The 21,076-nt window shown below is 40.2% G+C and overlaps 1 protein-coding gene across 1 annotated transcript in view; it reads left to right on the forward strand.

Annotated features, from left to right (window-relative positions):
• The window catches only part of LOC126195759 (uncharacterized), a 134,846-nt gene extending 119,190 nt beyond the window's left edge, over positions 1-15,656 (forward strand). The window contains exons 6-8 of the mRNA XM_049934387.1: positions 11,073-11,234; positions 14,270-14,347; positions 15,363-15,656. Coding sequence (XP_049790344.1) covers positions 11,073-11,234; positions 14,270-14,347; positions 15,363-15,656 — 534 coding nt within the window. The remainder of the gene's footprint in view (positions 1-11,072; positions 11,235-14,269; positions 14,348-15,362) is intronic.
• The last annotated feature ends 5,420 nt before the right edge of the window (positions 15,657-21,076 follow it).

Consider the following 21,076-nt stretch of genomic DNA (forward strand, 5'->3'; position numbering starts at 1 on the left):
GAAAAGAAAATCTACAATCGGAATTGAAATAATTTGCGACTGTATGCACAGACATATACTTTTTCAGTAATACACGAAGCACCTGTCTCATGAGCACCAAGCAGACACAGCGTTCATTCTTGTGGTAATTACAATAAGTCTGCTGACACTTATCAAATATGAGGGTTGGAACTTTAATAGTGGCAACTATATATATACATCTCGTAGAGAATAGATACGTGTTTCAAGTTTTACTGACCTCCAAAGTAGTCACCAGCACTGTGTATAGACCGTTGCCAGCGATGTGGAAGTCGTAGGATACTCATAGCAGTGCCAGTTGTGTTGACAGTTTGAGTGGCGCGGTCTATTGCCCGACGAATTTGTAGCAGTTCTGATGCGTATGCCATGAAGTATTTCCTTCAGTTTAGAAATCGAGTTGAACTTACGAGGGCTTAAGTCGTAGGTTGTGTTCAAAAAATGAAGAGCATAGAGACAGAAGTGATGACACTTTCTGCAGGACCTGCAGGACACTGCTCAAGCACGGACAGTGCAAGCTGTTACTGATTTGTTTGACTGATGGTGCTGCTAATTGCTATACCATCTACTGCTCTCCCCTGACTTAAGCCCTCGTCAGTTCAACTTGATTTCTAAACTGAAGGAAACGCTTCACGGCATTCGCTTCAGAACTGCTACAAATTCGTCAGGCGATAGACCGAGCCACTCGAACTGTGAACACAACTGGCACTGCTAAGAGTGTACTACGGCTTCCACATTGCTGGCAATGGGTTATACGTAATGCTGGTGACTACTCTGAAGGTCAGTAAAACTTTGAAACACGTATCTGTTTTGTACGAGCTATAAATAAATAGTTGCCACTATTAAAGTTCCAATCCTCGTATTACCATCTGCTATGCAACTGAAATGACAGTCACTACACTTGTTTTATATGTTACAGTGAGTAAAGTGATAAGTTCGTTGCTATCCTGTTTCCCCTGTTATAAAAGATACTGAGTATTAATTATTTGACTATATAGGTCCCACACTGTAATTCACATGTATCTGACATGAGTTAAGGGCATCACAAACCGATGACTAAGGAAATGATGCAGTTGAAGCGTTATTGCACAGATAGCAAGACAAACGTTCGCAAATCACTAGTATTGACTCAAAAAAAAAAAACCAATTATATGTAAAATTTCAATTTGGCTACTGGCAAGGGGACCATCCACGATCTGAGATTCAGTTCGGGATGAGACTTTGAGGGTTACTAGTCTACCTCAAGGATGTCCACTCATAAAAGTGTTACAGCGCACAACGCAGAAAATTCCCAAAAAAAGGGCTCTAAAGTTTTAAACGTAGCTCATTCACACCTCATATATGGATCATAAGCAGCAAAGCAGCACAAAAGTGAAGCAGTTCGATCAGTAGTGTAGTACACACTCATGCGGCTGATCTAGGTTCGATCTTATTTACTGGTGGGTAGGTAGGATTCTTTTAAAAATTATAAAAACTGTTAAATAAAGTAAGTAACCTGAATATTATCAATTAAATTGTAAATAATTTTATTTTGTTTATAAAATGGCTGGCACAGCTATTTAAAATGTGAATTATACTCATCAATATTTTCTTTCTAAAAAGTTGAATAGTTTCAAATGCATTTTTGATGGAAGTAAATTAACTAACAGGTCACAAAATTCTGAGTCAAGTTTCAGTTACAAGGTGTACAACTTTGCTTCTGCTGTTTGACGATAGGTGGCGACAACAGTAAGTAGCGGTCGAAAGAAACAGATCGCAGATATCAGGCAGTTGGCTTGGACCTCAGTCAACAGAACCTCATTCACATAAAATTTTATGTTGAGTAATTCAAATGGAGTTATTTTAGGAACATCGTAAGCAATAGTCTTTTCATTAGCAAGAATACTTTGCAACTATGTCCAAGCACACATCCGATACTATCATTTATAGCCATGTAAATGTAATGTTGCTTTCACTAATAAATTTATTTAAAATTTCATCGGCCTCAATATGAAAATTGATTATTTTTGGATGAATAAATTTTTCCAAGTTTTTCAAATCATATTGACCAATATGAATTACTACTGTCTCTCTATCACAATACATTTTTATATAATATTATTAATGGAAAATATTGTATAAAAACCACCTAGTGCAACATTACCACAGCTATCTCATACAGATACAGACAATCTTTTTCTGAGAACGAATGACTTATCACTAAACTGAGACAGATAACTCATTTACTACCCACAAAAATATTATTAATGAAATGAAAACAGATTGGTAATCAAAAATGAAATACCAAATAAGATATAGAAAAAATATTCATGGCAACCTCTTACCTAATTCTGTTCAATGTGCTTTAATGATTTCAAGTTGATGTGAAGAAGCAGCATTAATGATTGATACTTATATTCTCGCTTTGTGGTGGCTGAAATAGAATAAAATCAGTAATTTTTAGGTTTACTCCAACCAAATGTTTAGACGAGCCAAAATATCAACAATTTATAAAAATGTGTAAAAATGAAAGATAGAAATAATGACAACATTACTACTTCTATTGAGAATAATGAAGAAATTATACTATTAGATGAATGACTAGGTAATATGCTCGTAGTATTTGATGATTTCATTCTCAAAAATCAGGATGTTTCTAGAGAATATTTTAGTACAGCTTGATATTTAGGAATAAATTGTTTTTATTTAACTCAGATAAACTAAAAAATACCAGAACAATTAGTGAGAGATAACCTAAAATTTTTAAATATATTTCGTAGAGATGATACAAATTTAAAATATATTTTCCACTAGTTTGATTCTGGTGATTTTAAGTTTGACAATTATAAAGAATATTGTAGTAAATGCTGGAATAATGGTCAGTTCGAATTTTTATGATAGAAATGACTAGAAAACTTAACAAAGGAAACTGCAGATATCAAATTGAAGATATTTTTACATCACCCATCATACATTAGAGATGATTTATTAATGTTCTTTATTTACAGTAAATGTTTGCAAAATATGACTCATAAGTTAGTAAAAAAGCTAGATGAAACAAAAAGAAAAAGAAGGAATTAAAAGAAGAATTTACAAAATGGAAAAAACAACCAAGAAGAGAATATGAAAACTATAAAAAATAATATCAGCCTTGCAACACAAGGAAGTGAAGAAGGATTAGATGACAATCGTTCTGAAAGTTATTCAAGAAAATTTAGAAGTTGAAAAACAAATGTTTCTTTATAACCATTATTTAGAAGAATTTAATGACATACCACCAATAAAAATATGCTTATAAATTAAGTGAATCTGAAATACAAGATGCATTGAATAAATACTGACGAAGAGAAAAAGAACATAAAAAGATAAAGAACAAAACTTTAAGGAAATAAATCTAAGTGGAAGAGTATTCAAATGTATCATTCACTTTGAAAATAAAATTTTTTGACTGAGACCTATTGGTTATCTTAAATATATTGGTACATAAATTAAGTATTGGTGAAAATATATGCAATGCTACAGATGTACTGGTGAATCTTTTAACTAAAAAAACACATTATAGCTAAACCACTTAAATATATCTGATGTGTGAATTGATCGACAGATAAGCAGTAAATCATGAAGATGAATTAGCTGGAAATAAAAATCATCATAACAAAAACGTTGGAATAATGCAAATTTTAACAAAAGAATTTTGTGACTTCATTACCAATAATCAAAAATGAAAATCATATATGACTAGAGTTTTAATAGCTTGTCACACACTTTTTGTAAACCTGAAAAACAGGGAAAAGATTGAGTAAATTGGATTTTAAATAATTTCCAATGACAGAGATGCATCTCCCAGGATTTTTGTACTGCAAACTGTTCACTAAACTAGATGGATGACTAGAACGTGGTGATATGGTCATAAATTTCTTAGAACAAGCATACAACAAACATGAAATTGCTTACAGAGATAATAAAGATTTAGAAACTAAATATCAAGCTGATGAATAACTTTAGCTAGCTACAGAAAAGAGAATGTTTGCTAAAGATGCATCAATTGGAGAAAAATTATTAGCAACAACAGTTAGAGGCATAATGTATGGGAAGAGAAAATTGGGAATGGGTTTGGATGTTGGTGAAAGTGGGTGAGGACTAAAAAATAGTCTCATAACAATTTTTAGGCACACTAGGTCACAACGTCTAACCGTAACCCGACACATACAGATTTGTACCTGCATGCGTCAGCTGTCACGCTCCTACACAGCGAGAGGGTGTTCTGAGCACACTGGTGCACAGCGCACGCGACATCTCGGATTGTGACAGCCTAGCGGCTGAATTGCAGCTCTTGCAGCTCTTGCAGGTACAACGGGCCCTAAGACCGAAGAAGCCGAGACCGCAGCCTTCCGAGGACGAAGACAAACAGGTTGCGACAGCGATCATAATATATGTCGGGAACACATCGGCAAAGATCGGCAGAATACTCAGAAAATATAATGTCAAGTGCGTGTTTCGCCCTCCATCCAAAATGAAAACATTATTAGGATCTGTCAAGGACGACTCAGGACTCCGGAAACGGGAGTTTACGGTATCCCTTGCCGGAGCGGGGAAATGCATATAGGCCAGACCATCCGGACGGTACAGGAGAGATGTAGTGAACACAAACGCCACGCAGACAACGCACAGCCGACCAAGTCCTCCGTGGCAGAGTACTGTACCTCACATGGACATGACATGAACTACGATGGCACAAAGGTGTTTCAGCAATCGAACACCTTCTGGGATTGTATCGTCAAAGAGGCAGTGGAGATCCGGTTGCATGACGAACTAATAAATAAAGACAGCGTTTTCCAGTTAAGCACAGCCTGGGATCCCGCTTTAAGCATGATTAAAACACAACGACAGTCTACACGAAAATCCGCACCTGTCAGGACACCTGTAGAAGAAGAAGCATTGTCACCACGACGGCAGAGTTCCGTAAGTGGACGTAGCAGCGGAAGGACTGCGGCCCATGATCTGTCGCGGGGCGCCGCACTTCCCCACCACCGGCCGCGGAACGCTCGGAAGCGTCCAGCTGCTGGCTGCGGGAGACGGGTGGTGATTATATAAAGTCATCATCCATTAGAGATCAATCAAATATCAAGAACGCCTGAAGATGGCAAGAAGTTGCCTTGCCGAAATATCGCGCGTTTTGAAAGACGCTACCTGGTTGAAAACCCGACAAATTTTCAAGATTTCCACAGGTCCTAAAGATTATGATTTGGAATGTATTCTGAAGTCTTGTGTTGAAAATTCAATAAAAACAATAGAGTCTACACAGGAACTTAACTGCTGTTATTGGAGATAAAGCATTTAGAAATGAGAATTATACATAGAACCAATGTTGTACAAGAGCCATTTAGTAGCTTTCCAAAAATAATCGGTTTAAAAGAATTGAAGAAATATTACTTCCCACATTTATTCAATACCCAAGAAAATGAAAATTAAATAGGATTTATTGGAGATGTCAAAAATTATTGTGTTGAATCTATCAAACCAGAGAAAGAGAAATATGTCTCAAATGGGATCGGCAAAAAGTTAAAGGAAATTATATATGCAATAGAGGAAATGAATGAATGAATACTGCAATTCTGATGTAGATATATTGAGTAGAGATTGTTTAGAAATAGGAAAACAATTCATTGAATTAGCTAATATAGATCCATTATGTTACTTAACAATTGCTAGAGTTTTCATGGCTGTATACTGATATAAATATTTCCCTAATAGAAAAATTGCTGTATTGAATAAAGAGCAGAAGCAAAACTATAGCAAAGAGTCTATTGCTTGGCTAAACTGTTTAAACAATAATAGTGTTCTACATGCTCTTAATGGTAGTGAAGTAAGTATATCTGGAGCAAAAGTAGATGTCTTTGATAAAGGAAACAGCAGTTTTCATCAATATCACAGCTGTTTCCGGCATGGTTGTAAAAATGTTTTAAAACTGAAATGGTAACAATATAAATAAAGAATCGATGAATGACCTGTATCAAAAGACATTAATAAGAAGCACAAATATGCAAAATGCTGAAGAATTTAGTGGAGATTTGGAAATGTGAGTGTATTAACACAGTAGATTTTTATAATATTAATAAATTAAAAAAAGTTGCCTAAAGTTAATGACACTTTGAATACATAAGGAGCCTTTTATGGTTCTCAAACTAATACCATAAAATTAAGAGATAAAGCAAATGGCATTATCATGACAATAGAATATGAGGGCCATTCAATAAGTAATGCCCCACAGTTTTTAAAAAGCAGTTAATATACCTAAACAATCGTCCTGGTTGGTGCTTCACACTTCATGTTAGTTCTGTGCACCAGTGAAGTTTCGAAATGTTCTGCCAGGTTGGCAGAGCTGTAGTACAGAGTCAAAATGGCGTCTTAATACAACTCACATTACAACCAACATGCTGTTGTTGAATTATTCTGTGGAGAAAAAGAAACCATGATGAACATTCATTGATAGACGTACAATTGGGCGATGGGTAAAGAAATTTACAGCCTCAGGATATGCAGAAGCAGAGCTCCATGATCAGCCACACTCAGGACGTCCTGTGACAGTCATTGTTGCAGACATGCTGAATTCTGCAGATGCCATTATTCGTATCGACCGGCGATTCACAACTCGACAGTTGCCTCTAAATTTGTTGGTCAGCATTGGAAGTGCATCTGCAATGATCAAGACTCTCGGATGTTGAAAGAGGTGCTCATGATAGGTTCCACAAATGCTCGCAGCGAACCACAGGATTCAAAGAAAGGCCATTTCATCTGAATTGTTGGAGCGTTTTGAGACCAACAGGGAGGCCTTTATGTCACAGATTGTTAAGGGGGGCGAAAAGTGGGTGCACTACTTTGAGGCCAAAACAAAAAAGGCAATCCATGGATTGGTATCAACCTCAATCACCAAAAAAGAAGAAATTCAAGACAACCCCATCCGCCAGAAAAGTCATGGTGACTGTCTCCAGGAATTCAGATGGCATCATACTCCTGGATTTGATGCCAAGAGTGTCAATCATCAATTCAGAAGCATGAAGACTCTGAATAAACTCAAGAAGCGTTTCCAACGTGTTCAGTCGACACGAATCCAGCAGCAATCTTGCTCCAACACGATAATGCACTCCCACACACAAGTCTGAGAATCTAGGAACACATCGCCAAATTGGGTTGGACATCTTTGCCTCATCCACCCCACAATCCCGACCTGGCATCGTCGGACTTCCATAGCCCTTGGGCCACTTAAAGATTCTCTACAGGGAACACACTTAGAAGATGACGAGAGTGTCAGTCACGCAGTGAAAACATGACTGAGGCTACAGGACAAGAGCTTTTACCGGCAGCGAATATATGTTCTTCAATAACGTTGGCATATGGCCATAGAAGATGATGGAGACAATGTAGAAAATTAGGACAAAAACAACACATTTTGTTGTATATTTTCACCAAATTCTGACTCTTAACAATAAATATGTTCTGAGCAAAAAAAAGCGTGGGGAATTACTTATTGAGCGACCCTTGTATATTGATGTCTGTAGTCTTTTATCAACTGCAAAATATCATGAATATTATCCTAAGAGCCATCCAACAAAAATTTGTAGACCAAGACATATACTAAAAAGGTAGAGATTTATAAAATGGAAAGTGTTGGCACCTATAGGAGAGTAGAATCAACTTTTGCCAAAAGAGATAAAGATCAATAAAAATGGAAAATTGCCTTTTTACTTATGTGTAAAAATGAGCAGAAGAAAAAATAAATGAATGTAATCACAATGATGATGTAAGACGTTTTATTGGAACTTCGCCATCTGATAAAGTAAAGAAAGTCGTGGAAAGAATGATATAAAATGTTAAGTATCAATAAAGCGTGTGATTTTAGAGATAAAAGCAACATGTTGTTTAAAAATTATGTAAAACACTTTATGAAAATGTAATTAGCAACCACTCCCCATGAGTTTGAACCAAATGAGTTATACCTCAGAACAGAGAAAGATAGTTGGATATTGCATTAGATCCTGATAAGATAAAAGAAAACTCAGAATAAAATACTGTTGCTATGATATGTCTAAATTCATTGTGGGGAAAATGTAGACAATGACAAAATATGAGTAAAACTGAGTATATTACAGAGTAGCAACAGTTTTATGAGATATAATTGGACGATTGATTAGACAATATTGACATGAACTTTATTAATGATAATATGGCTCAGATGAAAAATTATTTCAAAGGTTATTATATAGAAAATAACACTGATGTAAATATTTTTATGACAGCATTCACTATATCAAATAGATGGGTCAGGTTGGTAAAATTTTCTCCGTTTGACAGCCGAGTCAATGCGTTGTTCTCCAGCAACATATCACTAAGTTTCTTACTTTCCATCTTCAGGTGACAATGGCAAGTAAGAAACATGCTGAAACATTGCTGGAGAACAATGCATTTACTCAGCTGTCAACCCAAGAAGATTTTATCATCGAGATTCGCCGAGAAAGCCTGCATCCTCATATAAGGCTTAGGTTATTTGATATGTTAGATAAACTTGGAGAATCAGTTATGTATTTTGATACAGACGGGGTAATATAGAGTATATAGATGATGGCAAGGATACTGTGGAAACAGGTTGTACGCCAGGTGAACGGACTGATAAGTTAGGAGACAAGTGGATTCAAATCTTAGCATCGACTGGATCTAAATGATACTATTTTAAGAAAAATGATAGAAATACTGTGATGAAGATGAAAGGGTTTACTTCAAAATATAAGGATATTCAAAGGTTGAATGGCAAATATATGATTAAAGTACTTGAGAATGAAGTGAAAGAAAAGATACAATTAGAGTACAAGCTGATAACGAGCGATTTTAAGCCAAAAACTTAATCAACAAGTAAGTTAAGAAAGAATTCTCATTTTAGTATAGTATAGTAAAGGAATAGTTCTAGACAATTATGAAACAGTGCCATGAGTATATTACAATTAAAATAAGATTTCTACATTTTCTAACGTAAAAATTAAATTTGTATTGGGAATTTTTTTAAAACATTTATATAAATAAAGTAACTTTTTTCTTGTATTCTCTATTTTCTAAAACTACTTCCTTTCTATTTCTCTTCTTTAATTCATACTTTTGAGAATCATGAATCTGAATTAGAAAGTCAGAAATTTGAAAAATATCTTTAATACACCAGCTTTCATTAAATATAAGTAATGCTTCCTATCTTCTGTAGCTAATATTTTTTTTAAAGTAATAATTATTATTTTAATATTCATATTTTCTATGTATACTTTCGTTTTTTAAAATTCTGTTAAGCTTTTTTTGTTCTTCATGAGAATAAATATTTTATTTCTATTTTTGTCACCAGAGTTTTGGAGCATAATTCATTTTTTTAACTTTTGATGGTTGCCAATATTTTGTCTTCTTCATTTAAATAATTTTGTTCCTTTATTCAAATACGTATAAATCTTTAACAACTCCACCACTGGAATAATACTGTTTTTGCTATCAATGTTGTCTACTTATAACATGTAACATTTTATTGCAATAAAAATTTTGTCTATTTAAATGGAGCCCCTCCTGAAGAAGCTCAATAATGCAAGCTATTCTAATTTGTTTAAAAAATAGAGATATAAATGTAATGGTTTGAATAACACTACTGGCTACAAATATTTCAATACCAGATGTGAAGATAAAATAAGACTGTGCTTAATAATGAGTTTAAGATTCCTTTACTGAATGGATATTCGAAATCAATAGCAATTTAGGTTTCTAATTGTTTGAAGATGGACATGTTAAATTGAGATACAATGGATTAAAGGAAATGAAAGCTAATTCTAATGAATTTAATGATTTTGAATTTTTTGTTTAACTGAAATTTATGTTCAATTTTTGTATTATTGTGCCCACATAATTTTTTCCTGAGAAAACTGCTTAGTTATCTCTGTATTGTCAGCTGCGTCACAACGAATATCTGGTTCGCTACAGCTGAGGGCTGTAGAGTTTTACAAGTGGCGTAGGTTCCAAATATCCTGGAATACCACTACCCATATCGTTTAGTGCCTTGTGAACTTTGCGTGGAAAGACTTATACCAGACTGGACATGCATACTCTGCAGCACTTTGAAATGTTGCTAGTGTGGTCGTTCAGAGGGTTTGTGGTTGGGAGCCCTCCCTACTACCAGTGATCCTCGAAAGGATACTATTTCTGGCTTCCAACTTAATTCTCATATCCTTACAGTGCTGCCTGTATGACAGACGAAGTGATTGGTCTCTTTCTTGTAATTCAAATATTTCTGACAAGTTAATAGCAAAACGGCGTTTAGACAATGTAATGATATCTCAGCTAAAGAAGTTACATAAATTTTATTTTAAACAGGGCGTGAATGTTAATTTAGCACAATGATTGAACGAAAGTGAGAGTTCTGGCTCGCAGACCAGAGGGTAATCCTTCCATCTCCTGTTAAAACAGACGCTGAGAACACAAGCCAGTTCAGTAGGTGGCAAAAATCACACGTTCGTCGGAACTGCGAGGTAGCATCTGTCGTTTCTACCTAACACTACTTCTGAAGGCATCATTCAGCTACTTCATCTTGTTCACATGAAATGTGATACTGGATGGAGGGCTATGGCTTCCACAGCCAGAAATCCTACGCTATACAAGAACTTGGACCGACCAATTCAACACATATCAGTTAGTCCATTGTGCAGGCTGAAAGCAATACGTGTCACTAGTCCACTCAAGAGTGCTCTTCAGAGACAGATAAGAGTTTCTACGTATAAAAAGCAAATTTAACTGTGTAATATGTTTACAAAAAATACACTTTGTAGTGAAAAATGTTGTAACATTCGCCTATCTGTCTAATATTTAGTTTCTGATGTTCATGGCTTTATAACGTGGACCTTAGAGTTTCTGTCCGGGTGTCTCTAGGTTCAGAGCACAGGGAGGATGATCTTTCCGTAGGACGCTTTTCGGACAGCATCAGTTTGTTCTGGGATTGAGAGACACTGCTGTATCCAAGGTGAGGGTAACGATAGTACCTAATATACTTCTCGTACGCACAGATGTGGCGGAGAGTCCTCCGATGGTTGTGCTGCTGCGGCAGCACTGAGGGGGAGGAAGAGGACAACTTTCAGTTGGAGGAAGAGGAGAAGAAAGTCCAGCTGGAGGCGGAGGGCGCCCCTCCAGACCCAGTGGCAGTCATGCAGCAGGTGAGGCTCGTCGCTGTACGTCACTCCAGAATGCTAGCAGTGTTTGGGGGCAGACCCACTGTTCAGGGGATGCACAAAAATATGGGAACGCATTGCCACACCTAACAAGAAAACCCATGGTAATTAAATAATAGCCTCCAGTCGAATGGGAATGGATGATTAGGCATTCTGTATGGTTCTCAAGCGGTCTTATACCATTCTTTCTGCAAAATAGTGGCAATTTCAGGGAACAACGATGCAGGTGGATAGCAATCTCGCACCTGTCTCTCCAAAGTAGATCACAAAGGCTCGATAATATTCAGGCCTGGTGACCGTGATAACCAGGGGAGATGTGACAGTTCATCCCCGTGGAAAAGAAAACCAGTTCTGGACGATGGGAACAGTTTGAACAGGGGCCCTGTTATCTTCGAGCACAGCATCGCCATTGGGGAACAGACGTTGTACCAGGAGATCAGCCAAAATGCTCATATAGCCATGGGCATTAATGCGACCTTGTATAGTGATCGCAGGGGCCCATGAAATACCACGATACTGCTGCCCCAATGATCACCAAACCCCCGTCGTTTTTCGCTCTTGGGATGTAAACTCGGCCATAAGTTGGAAACATTGTACAACATCACTGATTCGACCAGGTGACCTTCTTCTATTGTTCCACAGTCCAGGTCTTATGTCTTTGGCACCCCGTCTTCCTCTTACGGGCATTTTTGTCCTTGTTGAGTGGTTTTGGAATTCCAGTTAGCCCTGAAATTCTCTGCTAATGGAGCTTCCTTAGTGCTGTTGTGGTGCACATGGCGTTCGCGAGTGCCACGTTCAATTCTGCAGTGACTTTTACTGCTGACTCTTCCTATTGCTCGTCACAATCCTCTCCATGACCGTATGTCACGATCACTCAACACACGCTTTCGTCTCTGTTCTCACTTAGCGGATGACGGTTTTTTACGTTTCCCTGTACACGCTACAAATCTTCGGCATGGTGCCTCCTGAAACACCTAACACTTCGGCTACCTTGGTTACGGAAGCACTCGCCTTTCGAACACCAACAGTATTCCCACGTTCGAATTCACTTAACTACGGTATAACATTGTTGTTACGACGACTGACATCTGCAACGTATTGAGGATATAGCACTGGTGCAGTTCGTGGTCAGAGACAACAGAGCAACCTGCAGGCTTGTCCAGAATAGCACAAACTTCTCTCAATGTTTCCATAGTCCCGTCCAACGGCTTTATACAGAAGAAGCCAGGCATTACATCATACCGCAATTAGCTGTTCCTGCTTCTGCACCTGGACAAGCTTCCCTAGTGACATATACACAGCTAATCAAGGTTCAAGGAGACTGAGCTCTCCTGACAGACCCATTCTGCTCTTCCCACTTCTCTACTCACTAGTTGACACTCCCCACCTCCTCCTGTACTGTTGGGTCCGCTTCTCGTGGCCTCTACTGGCCAGTTCCTTATTACATGCGGATAGAAGGATAACCTGATCAGACAGTACACTGGTGTGCAAAATTAAAGCCACAAACCGAGATTTTGAAACGTTGCGTTTATTGTGCCACAAAACGGTATAATCATCTCATAGTACAGTAGAAGCAACACAAAGAATACAGAACGTAAAGAACTGCAACATGCATAATGGTAGACAAAAATGTCTTCGTGTTTTCCAACTTAAAGGATTTGCACACACATTCTGACAACTGGTTAAAGTGCTGAATGTGAGGTGTGACCACCTCTGGTGCCAACACAGACCAGACAAACGACGGGGCATGCTGTTAATGTTGTTTTCAATCTCATGTTGAGGCAAGAACGCCCATTCTTATTGCAGCTGCTGTCAAGTCTTGGTGAGTGGTTTGCGGATGCTGAGGTGATGCAACTTGTATCCACAGTGCATCACAGACGTGTTATATTGGATTCAAATCGGTAGAACTAGCAGCCACGCCACGAGTGCAAATATCTTCCGTTCCCAGGGAAACATCAACCACCCGTGCTCTATGAAGTCGATCGTTATCGGCCAGCAATACGACGTCTGGGCCCACAGCACCTCGCAACAACTGCACAGGAGGTCCCAAGGAAACCTCACGGTACCTGACAGCAGTTAAGCCTTGCCGATTTAACTGTACAATTTCATGAAGAGGTGTTCGAGTGGTCAACGTAACCCCCGCCCACACCATTAGGAATCATCCTTGTTATCAGTCTCTTCCACAATGGTTGGGTCACGAAATCGTGTTCCGCGTTCCCTCCAGATCCAAATTGGTCGAGAATCACTGTTCACACCAAATTGTGGCTCATCAGCGAAAATAACATTGGACCACAATTCGACCGTCCAGGTGGCGTCTTCACTGCTCTACTCTAGACGTTCCCTTCTGTGAAGACGCGTCAGAGGTACACATACAACAGGTCTCCGACAGTAAAGGCCACTCTTCCGAAGCCTTCTGTACACTGTTTGCCTCCATGCAACACGTGCAGTGGATGCTGCGAGGTCAGATGCCAGTTGCCAAGCAGCCGACCGACGGTTCTCTCTATCTCATGTTACACGTGGTCGGCCCTGCTCTGGTCCTCGGGATACAGTTTCGATCTCAATAAACTGTCGCCCATCTAATTCATATTAAGCCATCGGGTCACATCAGTTTGCGACTGTCCTGCTACCATTCTTACCACGGCCCTCCACCGCACAGACACTGGTAGGCGTCATCTCAGAAACTTGCCTGAGATATATGTATTATTCATTTTGAGGTTGAAGCCAATTCTTGTGTCTCTGTAAGCAATCCAAAAATATGTGAACTGTACTCTTCAATACATAAGCACCTAAGAAAATTGTTACACGTCGATCGGCAGTGGGCACAAGTGAAACAGAACATTGCTGCTTCGTGCTATTGGCAAACATCACGAACCGTGGACATGGTATCGGTTTGAATAGTCTCAAGGAAAATTAAGATGCAAACACGTGTTCTTAATATCGACATAGTCCAGTTTTAAGAAAATTTTGCCATGTTAAATGTACATTCAGAGTCAGGTGTCGGCTACTATGTAGCTAATAAACCCTTTTCTTTACAGGAGTGGCAGACGTTTCTGCAGGAGTTCTACGCAGTCTACAGCGGACTGGCGGATGAGCTGTCTATAGAGTCACCAGACGTGAGTATCACTACCTCTCTGGACTTGTGTTGTAACTCATAGTTGCAGATTCTTATGGCGCATGTGCTAGTTACAATTCGTTCACTGCTGATAATGATGCCATAAAATCTATTAACATTAAATCTAGAAGCACAGTTGGATGTTAGTATGTAGCTGATACAGTCCCTTTTCTACAGGAACGTGAGCTGTTTCTGCAAGAGTGTTTCAAGATGTACTGCAGAATGATGGAGGAGGAGCTAATGCAGTCAGTAGGGGTGAGTCTTACTAACTCCGTAACTTAACTGATGGCCATATATTCTAGGTAGCTTTTGTCCACAGCAGATTACACTGGTGAAGGCATTCATTTCTTCAGTCGCCCCCACCCCCCACGTAACCAAAAACATTACGTACATCCGCTAACTACATTTCACTGCATCTATTCACGTCTATTGTGCACTCCGACGGACTTCGGCAAATCCAGCAGGACAATGCGTCACCCCACACGATCGTAATTGCACTTGAGTGGCTCCACGAACGCTCTTCTGAGTTTAACACTTCTGCTGCCCACCAAAGATCACTATGCCACGGAGACTGTCTGATACCGCGATGTTTAACAACATTTCCCTGTTATTTGAAACATGTCAACAAGGTAGGCTACATTTTCCTCACATTTAAACGGATTTATTCAGAGTTATTGATACTGAAGCGTTGTGTGAAATCTGCCACGAAATCCCGTCAGTGATAATGAGAATGAGACATACTCGGTTTTCTTTTTCTTTTTGAATGGTTTCGTCATGTTGGTAGTCTGTGTCCAGAATAAAGAAGCTAGCGTCACTGACCTCTTAAAGAGCCTAATAATTATGCATTAAAACAGTCAGCAATTTTGAAAAAACCTGCACGAATACCACTTCACCATCAGTGAAGCAGTTTAACAACAGCTTTGCCCACCTAGATCAGAAATTTACCACACATTTCCATTTGCCTCAATGCCTCATCAGCTGTCGTGAGGTCACAAAACGTTGTCCTCGTCTCGCAGGAGACGGCGGCCCCTCCGCTCGCCCCCGCACCCGCAGCCCGCAGCGCTTCAGAGGTGCCGCACCGGAAGGGGAAGCGACGTCAGCGTCGTCGTGGCCGGCCCGCCGCCGCCCCCCGCAGCTCATCCTCCAGCAGCGACGAGGCTCCGCGCACCAGGTGGAGGCCGCGGCGGCGCTACCGCAGGCGGAAGCTACGTGCGGGTCTTCGAGGCCGGTTCGCCGCCCCCGCCGCCGTCGCCGCCGCCCCCAGCAGCTCCTCGTCCGACTCCGGCAGCAGTTGGGAGCTGCGGCGCTAGAGGCGGAGGCCCAGCCGACGGTGTCGCGCCTGCGTCCGCACCAGCGTGGGCGCGCGGAGGCCGGGAGTCAACAGGCAGATTCTGCGCGAAGACTACAGACTGTGTTCGCGTACACAACAGTAAATAAATGGATCCCTCGGGTCCGTCTTGGCACTCTGTTGTTGTTCTTGTAGTTTCAGTCAGTGGCAAACCTCACAGCGACGATCGACATTACGCAATTGTTAATCGAATCGTTTCGTGGGAAGCCGCTGTGTTAGCGTCAGATCCCGCTAGAGTATTCTGCGTGGAAATTTTAGCAGCAGCAAGCAACAGGTGCTTCACAGAGTCTCCCTCTGCAGCAGGGCGCCTCGCGTTTTTTTAATGCATTTCGTGGTCATCAAACAGTTCCACGCCATGATTGACGACCGTTTCCCAAAGGAGAATTCTGTTCAGAAAACTTAATGGGAGCAGCAAGGTTGCCATGGACACACCCCAGTCGCAGTCTGCGTCAGGCGTCGCGTCGCTGTCTGGCGGCGTCAAACTTTTCCGCTGCTGCCTGCCGCTCTGAATATCCGAGCAACCACTCACAAGCGCAGAGTGTGACACGAGATGTCCTCCAGCAGCACATATACATATATAGACAAATTGTCTGTAAACCGCTGGAACGGACATGCTGGACACACTGAAATATTTCATCTGATTTTGAGAAAACTGTTTCGTAAAGATATAGATTTTTTCACATCTCAAACTGACACCTTGGAGCGATAGTAAATTGGAATTCTTTTCGCTGTTCATCATAGTTATTGTTATGCGTCAAAGTCAACACACAATACACGAAATCTTAAGAGTTTACAATGGTAAAAATGCATTGTGTAGACTTTGTTCCATTTCAGGCCATACATTGCTCAATATCAAATATAGATAACATATCGAAATAGTGTTATGTTGAAGACAAAAAGATATTTCCATTCTCGACATATTGGTTTGTATCTCTATGGGAGGGTCACATCGTACATTCAATTCTACATGCGACTTGGATTACCTATAGTCGTAACATACGTCGTATTTCGTGACCTTTACTAGATACGGAAATGGCATTTTTGTTACAAATGCTGATGTGGACCAGACACACACTGTGTCATGCAATTAATACCATAAACTTTTTTATCTATCGAGGTATGGAAGCAACTGCAGTTTTTTCGACGCAACCATATACTTTTTTGGAACTGCAGTTAATATCTTGTCAAAGAAGAATACAGTGACAGAACACAAGTTTATATTTACTACAACCTGTGTGGGCTACTGAGCGCTAATCAAAACCTGTTATGTGTTAAGTCACAAGATGTAATCCCTAACTACACCTTGTGACCCTTTCAGTTTGCATCAGTACTTTTCTTTACTTACAACCTTTTAAAGCTTTACAGGTGCGTGTAACGACATCGGCTTCCAAATTAATTTTCTAGCATCGTTATTGAAGCAGTCTTCATAGGCAGGCGTCTGATAATATACTTCAGTTTCTTTTACTAAAAGATGATACATCCAACGTGCTGTCAACCCGTGATGCAAACTGTCAGGTAAAATTCCCTGTCCACATCTTCAAATTACAAAAGCCCTGGAAACATACAGAAGACAAGATGACCGTTCCCACTGACTTATTAGTCGTTGTGTATGGCCAAAGCTGCTATAGTAATTAGCTTTGACGTTCTCATTTTAACTTTAGATTCGTTTCTCATTCAGTAAAATATCGAGTGTGCTTAAGATTAACCTACATCCCCAACACCGATAATAACTAAAAATAGTGTTACATCAAATCAGTTCGCCCTGTGGTCGGCATGCGAAGGGCTACATGGTTTTTTTATGGCAGCAGATTTGTTTAACTTTTATGTTGAAGTGTTGAACGAAACTGAAGAAGAAAAATTCTAGGGTTAAGTTTTGCAAAGATCGACAAAGATCTATTGATAGGGCTTAAGATTAAATTAAAGGTAGAAGCCTGAATCGTAGCAGCTAACTGATAATGAAACACTGAAGAGTGCAGAAGAATTAAGCAATTCTGGCAGCTTTCAACTAAAATTTCACGCTACAGCCGAACTAGGATAAGTAGAAGCAGCATCGAAAAATCTTCACTGCCTTTAAACAGTCGAGCAGTATTGACGGAGTCACTGAGGTGACAAAACTCAAGGGACTGTGATATGCACGTACACAGATGGCGGTAGTACGGCGTACACAAGGTATCAATGGGCAGTGCACTGGTGATGTAGTCATTTGTACTCAAGTGATTCATGTGAAAACGTTTCCTGTGTGATTAAGGAGGTACGACGTCAATTAACAGAGTCTGAACAGGGACTGGTAGTTGCAGTTAGACGCATTTCCCATGCTATTTCGGAAATCGTTAGAGAATTCAATATTGCAGGAGCCACAGTGTCAAGAGTGTGCCGAGAATACCAAGATTCAGGCATTTCCCCCCACCACAGACAACGCAGTTGCCGACGGCCTTCACTGAATGACCGAGAGCAGCGGCGTTTTCATAGCTGTCGGTGCTAACAGACAAGCAACACTGTTTGAAATAACTGCCGAAATCGATGTGGGACATTTCCGTTAGGACAGGACAGCGAGATTTCGCACTGATGGGTTACGGCAGCAGACAGCCGACACGGCGCCTTTGCTAGCAGCATCACGTCCCCTGTCGCACCTTTCCAAGGCTCGTGGCCATTTTGGTTGCGCCCTAAACGACTGGAAAACCGGGGTCTGACCATGTGAGTTCCGATTGCAGTTGGTAAGAGCTGATGACAGCATTCGGGTGTGGTGGAGATTCCACGAAGCCATGGACCCTCGTTGTCAACAAGGTGCTGTGCAAACTGGTGGTGGCGCCATAACCATGTGGGCTGTGTTTACATGGAATGGACTCGTTCCACTGGTCCAAGTGAACCGACAATTGACTGGTATGTTGTGGTACTTGGAGACCACTTGCAGCCTTTCAACGATGGTATTTTTATCGATAACATTGCACCATGTCAATCAATGGCCACAGTTGTTCGCAATTGGTTCGAACAATATTCTGGACAATTCAAGATAAAGATTTGGCCACCCAGATCACCCGACATGAATGACATAGAACATTTATGAGACATAATCAAGAGATCAGTTGTTGCACAAAATTCTGCATCAACAACACTTTCACAATTACGGACGGCTGTAGAGGTAGAATGGCTCAGTATTTCTGCTGGAGACTTTCACTAACTGCTTTACGCTGGACAAAAGGAGAACCGACGTGATGTAGGCAGGTATCCCATGACTGTTGTCTTCTCAGTGCAGCATTCATAGAGCGGTTTTATCCAGAGATGAGCGATCACACTCCAAGAAAAAAGACATTTTTCGCACACAGTAAATGTGTTACCCCAAGAACAAACAAAATTATGGCTATGATACCTCATGTTGGCTCTAACGACAATAAAGTAATGTTGTACGTGGTATGGTTGTAACATGAAGTCCTGTTCGGTGGCGACACAGGATTTTCTCCGAGTGTCTGGACACATCGCCTTCGTCTCGTGCGTTACGTGACAGAGCCGCAACGAACACAGCAGATGTGACACTTGTGCTTGAGGACAATATTATGGAAATGGAAGAGGATGTAGATGAAGACGAAATGGGAGATAAGTTACTGCGTGAAGAGTTTGACAGAGCACTGAAAGACCTGAGACGAAACAAGGTCCCGGGAGTAGACAACATTCCATTAGAACTACTGATGGCCGTGGGAGAGCCAGTCATGACAAAACTCTACCATCTGGTGAGCAAGATGTATGAGACAGGCGAAATACCCTCAGACTTCAAGAAGAATATAATAATTCCAATCCCAAAGAAAGCAAGTGTTGACAGATGTGAAAATTACCAAACTATCAGTTTAATAAGTCAAGGCTGCAAAATACTAACGCGAATTCTTTACAGACGAATGGAAAAACTTGTAGAAGCGGACCTCGGGGAAGATCAGTTTGGATTCCGTAGAAATGTTGCAACACGTGAGGCAATACTAACCTTACGACTTATCTTAGAAGAAAGATTAAGAAAAGGCAAACCTACATTTCTAGCATTTGTAGACTTAGAGAAAGCTTTTGACAATGTTAACTGGAATACTCTCTTTCAAATTCTGAAGGTGGCAGGGGTAGAATACAGGGAGCGAAAGGCTATTTACAATTTGTACAGAAACCAGATGGCAGTTATAAGAGTCGAGGGGCATGAAAGGGAAGCAGTGGTTGGGAAAGGAGTGAGACAGGGTTGTAGCCTCTCCCCGATGTTATTCAATCTGTATATTGAGCAAGCAGTAAAGGAAACAGAAGAAAAATTCGGAGTAGGTATTAAAATTCATGGAGAAGAAGTAAAAACTTTGAGGTTCGCCGATGACATTGTAATTCTGTCAGAGACAGCAAAGGACTTGGGAGAGCTGTTGAACGGAATGGACAGTGTCTTGAAAGGAGGATATAAGATGAACATCAACAAAAGCAAAACGAGGATAACGGAATGTGGTCAAATTAAATCGGGTGATGCTGATGGAATTAGGTTAGGAAATGAGACACTTCAAGTAGTAAAGGAGTTTTGCTATTTAGGGAGTAAAATAACTGATGACGGTCGAAGTAGAGAGGATATAAAATGTAGACTGGCAATGGCAAGGAAATCGTTTCTGAAGAAGAGAAATTTGTTAACATCGAGTATAGATTTAAGTGTCAGGAAGTCGTTTCTGAAAGTATTTGTATGGCCATGTATGGAAGTGAAACATGGACGATAACTAGTTTGGACAAGAAGAGAATAGAAGCTTTCGAAATGTGGTGCTACAGAAGAATGTTGAAGATTAGGTAGGTAGATCACGTAACTAATGAGGAGGTATTGAATAGGATTGGGGAGATGAGAAATTTGTGGCACAACTTGACTAGAAGAAGGGATCGGTTGGTAGGACATGTTTTGAGGCATCAAGGGATCACAAATATAGAATTGGAGGGCAGCGTGGAGGGTAAAAATCGTAGAGGGAGACCAATAGATGAATACACTAAGCAGATTCAGAAGGATGTAGGTTGCAGTAGGTACCGGGTGATGAAGAAGCTTGCACAGGATAGAGCAGCATGGAGAGCTGCATCAAACCAGTCTCAGGACTGAAGACCACAACAACAACAACAATATGTATAAGTCAAGGGGCGTAAGATTTGGAGACTTCTGTGGCTACTCAACAGCTCCTCTTCAACCTATCCATTATCCAGGAAGATTTTCATCCAGGTAGGCTCTGACATCTCTGTTGTAGTGAGGTGGAGCGCCTGCTTGTTGTAGTTAAAATCTTTCATTCCAAACACCTCTCAGATAGCGGATAAAACAGGTGTTTGCAGCGTATGAAGATACACCCTACCAGGTACGATATCACCAAAGAAGAACTGGGCCAAACAAAACACATGATGGAAGAC

Source organism: Schistocerca nitens, chromosome 7, assembly GCF_023898315.1.
Source record: "Schistocerca nitens isolate TAMUIC-IGC-003100 chromosome 7, iqSchNite1.1, whole genome shotgun sequence".
In the NCBI taxonomy this organism is placed as follows: domain Eukaryota; kingdom Metazoa; phylum Arthropoda; class Insecta; order Orthoptera; family Acrididae; genus Schistocerca; species Schistocerca nitens.